We start from the raw sequence: 13,015 nt of genomic DNA, 5'->3' as shown, positions 1-13,015 counted from the left end.
TAACAACATCAGTTTATTTAATATTGGAGTATAAATAAGAAAAATAATTCAAGAGCAATGGGGAATTAATAATTATTGTCAATTGTCATTTGTATAACTGGATACAACAGATTCGATACAAAATCACTGAAAACCATGGAAACATATATCTAAGCTATGACCAGAAATCCACTAAGCAACAGAGAACAAAGAAATAATGACTGTCCCTAACATATTTTTGTTAATTTTAAACACCAGAGTCACAGACACCAATAGCTTTACACTAAATCTACCTTTGAAACATGCAAGGCTATAAATCCATTTTAAATTCTGTAACTGTGCTACTTAATTAGCCATTAAAAAATAGGAAAAAGACGTACTGGCTAGCCTGAATGTGATGGAAAAAAAAGTATTACGTATGTAAAGCAGAGTATTAAATTGTGCGAAGTGTCTCTGATCAGTAAATAAATAGATTTAGAATGAACCTCAACTTGAAAAATCTTAGGCTAACGTTTTTCAAATTCTTTCTTTCTAGAACATGGACAAATCATAAATACTTCCTCTCTCATGCAATCATTTTGTTGTATTCTTTTCTCTTCATTTTCAGTATTATTTTGTTACTAAGTAATTTTGACCAAGTTAGGTCAAAATCTTGGTGATACTTTCCCTTTATGTATGAATATATTTTTTTCAAGAACATAACTTAAAGACTTCTCCACTTTTAATAAACAATTACTTCACATATCAACTCACTTGCCTAAGTACAGTGTGGTAAAGAGTTGGATATTGATTGGAATATTTAACTGAAAATAATTATTTCATTGATACATTAAAATACAGGTACACATTGCTGCCACAGGCATCCTTTTCAAAATTCCCTGAATTTTTCACTGATAAAAATGAAATTTCCCTGACCAAAGAAATGCAAAATGTCAGGTTTAGTAGTGGCTTCATCCTCGACTTGCCCATAAAGTGGGATATTTTTCAACAAATTTTCCATCTTCATATTGAAGGAAAAATATTGTTGAGATCACAGTGACCCCAAATGTTTCTTCCAGCCTTCAATGGTATTAATTCAATTTTCCCTGACTTTCCTTCAAAATGCCAATTTTCCCTGACTCCAAATAAAATTCCCTTAGTTTCCCTGACCTTGAAGAATTTTTTCCCCGACCATTTCCTGACCTGTGCCAACCTGGTACATGCAAACATCAAATATAATTAAGTATTGCAGCGATCACTGCTCAATAGACTGCAGAATACAAATAACAACTTGAACTTGCTATAAATACAGTCGTAAAAACATATGGAACTAGAAGGTCAATGTTGTCAAATCCAAACAGCAACTAAATTCCTATAAATCATTAAACGTAAAACATGACATAGCTATTGAAAACAATGATAAGAAATAACCGGCACCATTGCAGAACCAAATGAACTACGGCTTGGGCTATCCTGTTAAACTCCTCTCGATGTTCTAAGCATTTTTGCCAAACTATTGATATAAACAGAGACCTCTATATGTGCAAAAAGCAAACTACGCTTGCTGATTTCTCGGAATATTTGTTACTTTTTGTTTACCTTGATTCTCTAAGATAAGCTTACTTTGCAGAATGCAGACGTAAAAAACGCTTCCAACTTGTCTAGCTGCTCTCTCATTACTGCGCTTAGAGAAGACACAACGAGCACAGCAGAATCTTGACGTACAGGATCGAAGCCGCTTGGGACGAAGTCAAAAAGTCCTAGTTAAGGTATTGATAAGTCAACGATTTGCCAGATCCAGTTAGTAACACCGCTAGCAGCGACCTTTTTTCTAAGAACATTTTCCCCTTATGGCATCGTATTGTTCCCTCGTCAATTCTCGTTCGGGTTGACCTAGTTTCTTTAAGGAAAACGTGATAACCTTCAAAGAGTCTCCAAGTCAGCCAAGGAATCAGACGCCATCTTGAACTAGACACTCACGCCTGCGCAGTTTGACCGGAATAACAAGAATCGAAAACGCGTGCCTAAATCCTACCGCTCAGAAGGACAACCGAGGAGTACTAGGAGCGAATTTCCGAGTCGAGCGCAGTTTTCGGAAATTGTCGGCTATTCCAATATGGCGGACTATACCAATCACATAATATGCGAATTGCCAGTGGTAAAACTATGTTGATCAACAAGACAAGTACGTTTTCATTTACCTGACATGTTAAGAATAATGTGTAGAGAGTAAAGCAGTGGATTGTTCGGCAAAATGCTGTATATTTCTTTAGGTCTCTTCCCGTCTAGTTCGCAAACCGTAAATTTGCACGCTAACATGACATTGTGGACGTCTTTGACTTGGGCACAAGAGTTTTTTAATACTTCTTTCCTTGAGGACAATTTTTTTATTGAGCTCTTGATTCGGTGGGTCCCCGAATTCAAACTTCCTTTGCCTTGTCCCTCTGGCCGGTAGGATCTTAAAAATACTACCGGCCAGAAGGACAGCTTGTGTATAAGGTAATTGGACTTAAGTCCATGCACAGTTTTATCTGCAGAATAGTTTGATACATTGCTCTTTAGTTGTATACCACACTAGAATCACTCTACAGTAATATTTTCAGTTTTCTGTGATCTTGTCCCTCTGACCGGTAGGATCTTGAAAATACTACCGGCCAGAGGGACAGCTTGTGTATAAGGTAATTGCACTTAAGTCCATGCACAGTTTTATTTGTAGAATAGTTTGATACATTGCTCTTTAGCATTATACAACACTAGAATCACTCTACAGTAATATTTTCAGTTTTCTGTGATCTTGTCTCTCTGGCTGGTAGGATCTTGAAAATACTACTGGCCAGAGGGACAGTTTGTGTATAAGGTAATTGGACTTAAGTCCATGCACAGTTTTATTTGCAGAATAGTTTGATACATTGCTCTTTAGTTTTATACCACACTAGAATCACTCTACAGTAATATTTTCAGTTTTCTGTGATCTTGTCCCTCTGGGCGGTAGGATCTTGAAAATACTACCGGCTAGAGGGACAGCTTGTGTATAAGGTAATTGGACTTCAGTCCATGCCAGTTTTATTTGTAAAATAGTTTGATACAGTGCTCTTTAGCTTTATACTGCACTAGAATCACTCTACAGTAGTATTTCCAGTTTTCTGTGATCCTGTCCCTCTGCCTGGTAGGATCTTAAAAATGCTACTGGCCAGAGGGACAGCTTGTGTATAAGGTAATTGGACTTCAGTCCATGTGCATTTTTATTTGTAAAATAGTTTGAGACATTGTTCTCTAGTTTGATATTACACTTGAATTACTCTACAGTGAAATATTTTCAGTTTTCTGTGATTTTGTCCCTCTGGCTGGTAGGATCTTGAAAATACTACTGGCCAGAGGGACAGTTTGTGTATAAGGTAATTGCACTTAAGTCCATGGTGTCTGTAAAAGTCTATTCGTGCTCTGTGGCCATTGCAATAATTCAATGAACATGACAGTATCTGTGTGGAAGTTTAAACTGAACAATGGATCTAGAGTGTTAATTTAGTGAGGGAAATTGTTATATATATGTACATTTACAACTGATAAAGGAAATATGGAGACTAATCCTTTGCAAACAAATTCAATAGTTTACTACTGATGACAACTTTTGAGTTCTTTTGAAGGTACATTCCTTCAGTTTGGTAGCATTTGCTGTAAAATCTGCTTTTTCATCACTTCACGGAGAGAGGGAATGTCATCCTAGAAAATAAGACAAACATGGTGAATTTCTGCAAGAAAGTGTTATATAAATAGGAGATGTGTAGTTTTGTTCCAAATGATGTTCCATTACTTTGTCATGTGATGATAAGTGTTGATACTTGCTTTTGATTCAAAATACCTGGTTGAAATTAGGAGTTTCTCCTCTGCTAAGGTGCTCTGCAAACTAAACATAGATAATTAAGCAATAAGTTTAAAATGTATCACCAGCACAAGTGATCAGTTAAGGTGAAAATGAACACTTTGATTTGAATTAACTCAAGCCAAGCTAATTATTTAAAGAGACATGGTAATTGATGGAATATGGTATTTGCACAACTTACCATATAGACAAAGACGCGACAATCATAATCATTCTTTTGCTCTGGTCTATCCTATGTATAGGGATTCAATTAAAATGTGTAAGAAAATGTTCAGTCAAAAGAGCTAGGGCTTGTGTGGACTAAGTGCAGACCAAGAGTTTGGCACATTTATATTACTGTAAATCTAACTATCTGGCATATAATTAACTGACATCATCGCTACCATGTTGGATGACCATTAACAAAAGAAGTAGCTTTATTGTTCTTGTCATCCAACGTGGCTGCCAGAGTCTTTGTCACTTGAATTTCTTGGGAGTGGTTGCAAACTACCTATAGAACTTTCTTTTTTACCATGGGAAAGTGATCCTTCCAATTGTCCTCCTTGTACAGCTTTCCTCTTTTGCTACTTTCTTCCTTCAGAAAATCCCTAGTCACATTTTATCATCGAGGCATTGGTTAGTAAACTGATCTTGAGGGACAATAATGCATTTTCATAATATTTCTTTGTTTTACAAATGGATTATTGGAAAAGATACCTGACTTTCCTGTAGAATAATTTATTGGCTGTAGCTGTCTGAAGTGAATCCCAGTAAGAGATGGTTCTTGTTGTCATATCTATGACCTAGGAATGGCATGTTAGTTACTTTTTTTATGAGTTAATTCCCTTCTTCCCAACCTTCTTAACTTTCAAGGATAGAGGGGAGAGGGTCAAATAGTTGATTTTGATATGCAACATACTATTTCCATAAGAAACTGTGAAGTATATCATACCCCAAGTGTCCAATGACCAGGGAGATGACAAGGTATGAAAACCTTATCAAAAGCAAATATGTTGGTCTGATGAGAAAAAATAGGAGACATAGTAATAAGTATCGACAGCATTTCTAAGGGAAACTGACTAGCGCATGGTAATATATCAGAAGTCACTTACCTTCTTTGTCCACCTTGTGACCCAGAATTGGTAGTTTATGGGCTCTGGAAATAGACCCGTTTCTTTTTGACAAGGTCTGCCAGTCTGTATGGAATAAGAGAGGAAAGGAACGATTTATCGCAAAAATTAACGCCATCTTTAGCAATAAAACGAAGCGAAGAAGAAACCGACCAAAACTTTACCTCTTCAGCAGCAATAGTATACATTACAATTTAGCAACACTGTACTTTACAGCATCAGTATTAAGTGACTAATCAACTTAAGCAACCCCTAGTAATTTTTTAAATAGTGCACTGATCTTTTGAACCAAACTCTTTGTCTACTCTCCGAATAATAAATTTACTTATGGTGTCTGTCTCATATTCAGAAATCACCCTGCATACTCCATCATACGTGGACACAAACATTTCTTTATCGGGAGGCAAAGAATCTTGTAAACTAGTTGAAGAATCCATTTTTCAATCTCAAAACATGGCTTTGATTTCATCATGACCACAGGGGAATTGTCCGCCTATTTCACGCCAATTTCATCACGTATCATTTACTAGTTACTGGGGGTGAGAGATTATGAACTATGTTAGCCACATCATAAGGACCCCTATAAGCTATTTAATGCAACTGTAGCTCTATTTGGTCCATTCATTTATAATTATTTTTTGTGCTCTGACTAAAAAATTCAATTGGGTTCCATTAAGTTGTCGTTTAACAATCTTTCTTTGGGGGGGGTGGGTGGGTGGGACAGGGGGTCGGAACCTCCCACTTCTCATACCATGTTCTCCCGCTTCCCATACCTTTATCTCCCGACTCCCGTCCTCGTCTGTTTTGGTCCCGTCCCCTGTAAATAAGGAGACTGAAAACACATACTTGTCATTTAGCTGCGCAATCCTGACATCCTAAGTGACAACATTTCATGACCTATGATGTGACCACCGTGAAAGGGTTTCCAATGTTACCGCAAGTAGGCCTCAGTTTTTCAGCCCAGGGGTGAATTTTCATGTTCCCTTCAGTCCAGAAGTCTCAAAATAAGCTCAATGGAAGTCAAAAAGCATTTTGGATTCTTGTGTTTGAAAGTATTTTAATGCTTAATAGACGATTCTCACCTACTTAGAACTCTCACTTCCTGCCCTTTCCTCTCCCAGCCCATATTCTCCTGGTCTTCCACCCCCTGTCCTTCTCCCACACAATTTTATTCATGGGTGCAGAAATATGCAAACTATTCAATCTGATTTATTCCAGAGTAACTGGGGTTACACTGCGTTATTTAAAAAGCTTCATTTTAGAAGTGACTTATCCTCTGCGCGATGACTTAATATACAGGAGGGAAATAGACTAGAAATGTTGCAATGAGTAGCTTTGTGAGTATGTCAGGTCAGTGTCCTTTAAGCAGTACGTTTTGGTTAAATAAAGGATTTCCTGAAACCCATTTTTGTTAATGGAAAACACCATTCACCAAAACAAAAGATAGAAGGAAATTTTTGTTACTTTAATTTCTGTTTATTCCATACACAAAAAGTCTGTCTTATCCTAGGGAACAGTATCCAACAACTCTCCTGAAGAGATTTTTCTATCCTTACACAGAGTATTAAAGGCAGAAACATGTTTCATTAAATATTGATTTCTACAACTTGAACCCACTGGACATATAAGAAATGTGTCCCACTTGGAGTGAATGCAAAATTGATTTTATTAAGGCATTGAAATCAAGTGTCTGATCACCTTCATATAAATGCAACTCCTCAATATTCTAGCCTGCTTTATGACTTAAGAATAAGAGGAATGCATCAAACTATTCTGGACTTAAGTCCAGTTACCTTATACACAAGCTGTCCCTCTAGCCAGTAGCATTTTTAAGATCCTACCAGCCAGAGGGACAAGATCACAGAAAACTGAAAATATTACTGTAGAGTGATTCTAGTGTAGTATAAAACTAAAGAGCACTGTATCAAACTATTTTACAAATAACAATGCACACGGACTTAAGTCCAGTTACCTTATACACAAGCTGTCCCTCTTGTCGGTAGTACTTTCAAGATCCTACCGGCTAGAGGGACAAGATCACAGAAAACTGAAAATATTTAACTGTAGAGTGATTCTAGTGTAGTATAAAACTGAAAAGCAATGTATCAAACTATTCTGCAAATAAAACTGTGCATGGACTTAAGTCCAATTACCTTATACACAAACTGTCCCTCTGGCTGGTAGTATTTTCAAGATCCTACCGACCAGAGGGACAAGATCACAGAAAACTGAATATATTACTGTAGAGTGATTCTAGTGTGGTATAAAACTAAGAGCAATGTATCAAACTATTCTACAAATAAAACTATACATGGACTTAAGTCCAATTGCCTTATACACAAGCTGTCCCTCTGGCTGGTAATATTTTCAAGATCCTACCGGTCAGAGGGACAAGATCACAGAAAACTGAAAATATTATTGTAGAGTGATTCTAGTGTGGTATAAAACTAAAGAGCAATGTATCAAACTATTGTACTAATAAAACTGTGCATGGACTTAAGTCCAATTACCTTATACACAAGCTGTCCCTCTGCCCGGTAGTATTTTCAAGATCCTACCGGCCAGAGGGACAAGATCACAGAAAACTGAAAATATTACTGTAGAGTGATTCTAGTGTGGTATAAAACTAAAGAGCAATGCATCAAACTATTCTGCAAATAAAACTGTGCATGGACTTAAGTCCAATTACCTTATACACAAACTGTCCCTCTGGCCGGTAGTATTTTCAAGATCCTACCGCCCAGAGGGACAAGATCACAGAAAACTGAAAATATTACTGTAGAGTGATTCTAGTGTGGTATAAAACTTAAGAGCAATGTATCAAACTATTCTACAAATAAAACTGTGCATGGACTTAAGTCCAATTACCTTATATGCAAACTGTCCCTCTGGCCAGTAGTATTTTCAAGATCCTACCGGCCAGAGGGACAAGATCACAGAAAACTGAAAATATTACTGTAGAGTGATTCTAGTGTGGTATAAAGCTAAAGAGCAATGTATCAAACTATTCTACAAATAAAACTGTGCATGGACTTAAGTCCAATTACCTTATACACAAGCTGTCCCTCTGGCCGGTAGTATTTTCAAGATCCTACCGGCCAGAGAGACAAGATCACAGAAAACTGAAAATATTACTGTAGAGTGATTCTAGTGTGGTATAAAGCTAAAGAGCAATGTTTCAAACTATTCTACAAATAAAACTGTGCATGGACTTAAGTGCAATTACCTTATACACAAGCTGTCCCTCTGGCCGGTAGTATTTTTAAGATCCTACCGGTCAGAGGGACAAGATCACAGAAAACTGAAAATATTACTGTAGCGTGATTCTAGTGTGGTATACAACTAAAGAGCAATGTATCAAACTATTCTGCAGATAAAACTGTGCATGGACTTAAGTCCAATTACCTTATACACAAGCTGTCCTTCTGGCCGGTAGTATTTTTAAGATCCTACCGGCCAGAGGGACAAGGCAAAGGAAGTTTGAATTCGGGGACCCACCGAATCAAGAGCTCAATAAAAAAATTGTCCTCAAGGAAAGAAGTATTAAAAAACTCTTGTGCCCAAGTCAAAGACGTCCACAATGTCATGTTAGCGTGCAAATTTACGGTTTGCGAACTAGACGGGAAGAGACCTAAAGAAATATACAGCATTTTGCCGAACAATTCACTGCTTTACTCTCTACACATTATTCTTAACATGTCAGGTAAATGAAAACGTACTTGTCTTGTTGATCAACATAGTTTTACCACTGGCAATTCGCATATTATGTGATTGGTATAGTCCGCCATATTGGAATAGCCGACAATTTCCGAAAACTGCGCTCGACTCGGAAATTCGCTCCTAGTACTCCTCGGTTGTCCTTCTGAGCGGTAGGATTTAGGCACACGTGTCTTCGGTTTCCCGTTCCGCTGGACAAGGGTAACGAAGGCTCTGGGGACGAGATTGCTTTACAGCTGGACCTCGCCATAGAGGTAAATCGTCATTTTCTCGCAAATGAGTATGGTGGCCTATCATTTTTTTCTGTTGTTTTGAATTGAGTAATAAATTTCTCAGTGTAAAATAAATATGGACCAATTCTCAATGTAGAACAAAAAACAATCGTCGGAAACGTGAATTTAGCAAGCAAAAGTGACTACAATTATGGTGCTATTATAAGGATTTATCGGGTGTAAACAAGGTGCTGTTGCTCCTAAACGAACATGGTGACCCCTCAGTTTTATTTCAAAATTTAAGTTCCTACAATATAAACAATCAATGGGCAAAGTTTCACAAAAATCTCAATGCAGGTTCTATTTCAGTGGAATGACCTTAAGCTCCCTGAGTATTGGCTCTGGAGGGACAAGGTAAAGTTTGAAATATTCCGTGAACATGTTGCTTACTTGCACTCTATATTATGACGCCCGGCCCGGCTATTTGATTAGCTCGATTAGAACTGTTTGCAAGTACCGAAAATGAAGCTTCCTGACAGGTCTAATTACCTCATTGACTGATTTGTTACAGGCTTATCACCATGGGCAGATAGGCACATCAAAAACAAATTCTACAGGCTCCCCTGTCCTCCCCCCCCCCCCACCCCGATCGCTTTGCTCTCATAATTCTTCTGTTTCGCGCTCGCCGAAATTTTTTTCTGTCCTCGCCGGGAGTCTGTTCGCAGGCTATCCACAATAATCCTCGCGGTTCGATGCTCCCGTTTCCCCGTTTGCAAATCGAAACTCGTTTGCACCCGCAAATTGTCAGCGGAAAGCGCTTGAGCATGCTCCAAGAAAACAGACAGGAGGGAGAGGTGAACACGTCAGATTTGGCTGACCCTATGATCATGGCTATTATGACGTCACGGCGAAAGATGCGCGCAAATGCACAACATTTTCGAAAATGGCGTCGTCGCCTCTCGCTGATACAGCTTTTTGAGGCAGATTTCTCCAATCATTCCAGCTTTAAATGGTATTGTGTTTGGATCTCAAGGAGTAATTATCATTTATATTTCTTGAGAGGTAAGTAGATTGTAATTATAACCGAAAAATCTTGCAGAAAGTGTATTTAAAGTGTTACAGTCATCGCTCTCCGGTGGAAATATGTGGGGCAGAATTTTAACTATTCGCCCTTAAAATTGCCTTTTTTACGTGATCGGTAACCTAAAGAAACGTGTAACTTGGTCACAGAATAGCTTATATGTATAAGAAAACATTGTATTTGAAGATGATTTTGAAGAATCAGCAGTAAAAATGATCAGTCCATTTGAGTATGAAATATCTGCGATCTCGTGCTTGGAGTGTTCTTTCACAAAACTGAAACCTTTTCACATATTCTGCAACGGGCCCAGCAAACAGAAATATTATCCACAATGAAGGAAATGAGAACTTTCACAAACAAGAACTTAAGCTTAATTATTTAAATAAGACAAAGCCTGCCTACTGCACAAAGGTGGTTAAAATGCAGACAGCTAGAAGATAAAGGCAGACTGCAGACCTTTTAAGAATATGGTATTCCCATTTCCTCTATATAGAGCTTGTGCTCCGTTTAGCCTGAAATATACGGCACAGATTAGCCGGTGTATGATTAGCTCAATCTCTCTATAAATGAAAATGGGAATATGATATCCTTAAAAAGCCTGCAGTCTACATTTTACCATGAGTTGCCCCAGGTAGGCCAGTCATAGTACTTTGACGAAAAAAGGTTATCAGGCCTACCAGGATTACCTTGGTTATGTTGCTAAGGGTGACTTGTGTTTCATTTTCTCAACAAAGTGTGAAAGTTAGCTCATCTAGGGTCACTGGGGCGAGGGCTTTCTTGGTTACCTAAGACCAAACAAGGGGCCTCACTGTCGGCTGCAATTATGTATGCTTACATAGCAAAACTTGAGTTCCAAACTTAGTCACATTGAGTTCCTGTTGCTCAGTCTTATTATGTTTATAAAATTGGCACAGTTGATCAACAATTTAGGAATTTGAAGTTTGATTTATTTTAATTCCTAAATAGCACTGTAACTTTTCTTTAAGTAAGGATCCAAAAATGCTTTATGCAGAGTGTTTGTTGTAGTTTGTTTGACACGCTTCAGAAATTTTATTTTGTGAAAATCTGAAGGCCTCAGTTCAATACATTGATACTGGGAATGATGGAAAACATTAGAATCGTGGCATACTATGGTGACTCCAAATGCTGTCAACAATTCCTGCCCATGCCCTGGGCAATGCAACATTCTTTTTACACACATTCATAATTAATTTACATAGTCCATTCTTTTTATTTTTTACTCATTTATATTCATATTTTGTCATTCATCTTTACCTGTCGAAGACTGTAGATCTAACAATCGAAAGCTCTTATATCTGTAAACATTTTTAACCAGAGATCGTTTTTAAATTTTTATTGAGCTATTTAATGTTTTATAAATTATGATATTAGCTCCATGTACATTACTGCATTGTTTCTTGCACAGGACTTAAAAGGTGGATGGGGGTTGGATTGTTTGATTGTGAGAATTGCATTTTTTATGGTAAATACATATTTGAGTTCCTGGTGCTAGATCTCATTAGGAAATTTGTCTTTTAGTTTACATTTTCTGTTGAAAAGAGTTAGGAGCGATATAAAAACCGAAGAGGGAAGGGAGGTCACATAAACATTTACTGCAATTTTCAAGTGGTGAATATTATGAGGAGTCTTATTTGATCTTTTTAAACCTTAGGTTACCATCCTCCACTACCTTTGCAAGACCATTCAAGCAGGTCCCGTTTCTGGCAGTACATGCAACCACCATGGAAAGCTATCTATTTATTGTCAATATACTGTCAATTAAACATTTAAAGCCCAATCCTGTGTGGGTGTGTTTTTTTATTTGTTATTTGCTGAAAATGTACACTTATCATTCTCTTGAAGCCAAAAATAAACTCATCAATGCAAAAAGCAGCAGGGAACCTGGGATGGAAGGAGCTGGGGAGAAAACAGGCGTGGGGTTCATGTTTATATGTACAGCCTCTGTGACACTCTTCTCGAGAATATTTCTTTGTAGGTCAGTTTAAGCTTAGTGTAAAATAATTGTTAAAGCTATCTTTATTCAGATAAGATTTATGATGAAAATTAAGAGCATAAAATATAAAGAAAAGAATTGATCATCATTTCAAACTTAGAGGTAGTGAAGCTATTACAGTTTGTCAAGACACTGAGATACTATTAGAAAACAAGAGGTTTGGTTACAATAAGAGATCACCTGATATTGATCTTTCCAGCTTTGTCATAACCTTCTACTGAACTCTTTGTTTTGGCAATAAGTCATTTTGGCTTAACAAGTTTCTCCTGGTTAAGTTAACTCTTATTGCTAATGGCTTAGCATAGGATCCCTGTTCATATATCCTTTTCTCTTTTATTCACTTGCTGCTTGGAACCAGATTCTGTATTTTTTAGTTCTTTCTATGTAAGATCCTATACAGTTTTCTTTTACAGTCTATACAGGGTTAAATAAACTCACTGAGAAATGAAAAAAAAAAAAAAAAAATAGAACCCAAAGCACCAGGTTAGGATACCTCTCTTGTCAGAAGATCAGGAAGAAGCAGCTTTGGACTGCATGCGGACGCCCGAGGAAACACATCCAGCTCCGATCTCATATTTGACGAACATTTTGACATGAAATGAAGCACCTTTCTGCCAAGAGGCCTCGTCCATGTTATTCTGAATATCATCCTTTTCATCTAGGTCTCCTGTACAGTGATTTTATATCATTTTACCATCTAAAATATCCACACGTCCGCTCGGAGCTGGTTGGCCTCGCAGAACAAAATGTTATCTTTGATGGTTTTGCGCATAATTTAGCGCAGAAAAATAATTCCTTGGCACATTATTTACTTTCCAACCCAGCATATGACTTGATAGTTCAAATGCCTTTGCAAGGGAGCATTTTCCATCAAATACTTTCTCATATTTCGAGGGTTTCGAGTATTGATCAGCGGGTCCTCCACGCTATCGTCTACAAAATAATGGATTTAAACCCACTGATCATTTTTATGCACATGTTAAATGATTCGTTTTCATCACTATTCAAACGTTTTAAACCATATCAAGATCGTGTTTTTGTGTT

General features: G+C 37.4%; 1 protein-coding gene across 4 annotated transcripts; it reads right to left on the bottom strand.

Annotated features, from left to right (window-relative positions):
* Positions 1 to 3,278: 3,278 nt before the first annotated feature.
* LOC145463898 (sentrin-specific protease 3-like) lies at positions 3,279 to 8,759 on the bottom strand. Of its 4 annotated transcripts, none has more exons than XM_081447688.1 (6): positions 5,721 to 8,759; positions 4,770 to 5,013; positions 4,535 to 4,620; positions 4,020 to 4,425; positions 3,818 to 3,862; positions 3,279 to 3,678 (listed from the first exon to the last, which is right to left on the bottom strand). In XM_081447688.1, the coding sequence occupies exons 2-4, from the start codon at positions 4,878 to 4,880 to the stop codon at positions 4,329 to 4,331; spliced, it is 294 nt and encodes a 97-aa protein (XP_081303814.1). In that variant the 5' UTR covers positions 4,881 to 5,013; positions 5,721 to 8,759; the 3' UTR covers positions 3,279 to 3,678; positions 3,818 to 3,862; positions 4,020 to 4,328. The 4 variants fall into 4 exon arrangements, 3 of the variants coding, with proteins under 3 accessions (XP_081303814.1, XP_081303815.1, XP_081303813.1); XM_081447689.1 differs by having other exon boundaries at positions 3,279 to 3,862; positions 5,721 to 6,970; positions 8,667 to 8,758; XM_081447687.1 differs by having other exon boundaries at positions 3,279 to 3,862.
* Positions 8,760 to 13,015: the final 4,256 nt, after the last annotated feature.

This window comes from Orbicella franksi, chromosome 12 (assembly GCF_964199315.1).
Source record: "Orbicella franksi chromosome 12, jaOrbFran1.1, whole genome shotgun sequence".
Taxonomy (NCBI): Eukaryota; Metazoa; Cnidaria; class Anthozoa; order Scleractinia; family Merulinidae; genus Orbicella; species Orbicella franksi.
Note: the sequence above shows the minus strand (reverse complement) of the source record. Positions and strands in the feature narration are given on the sequence as shown.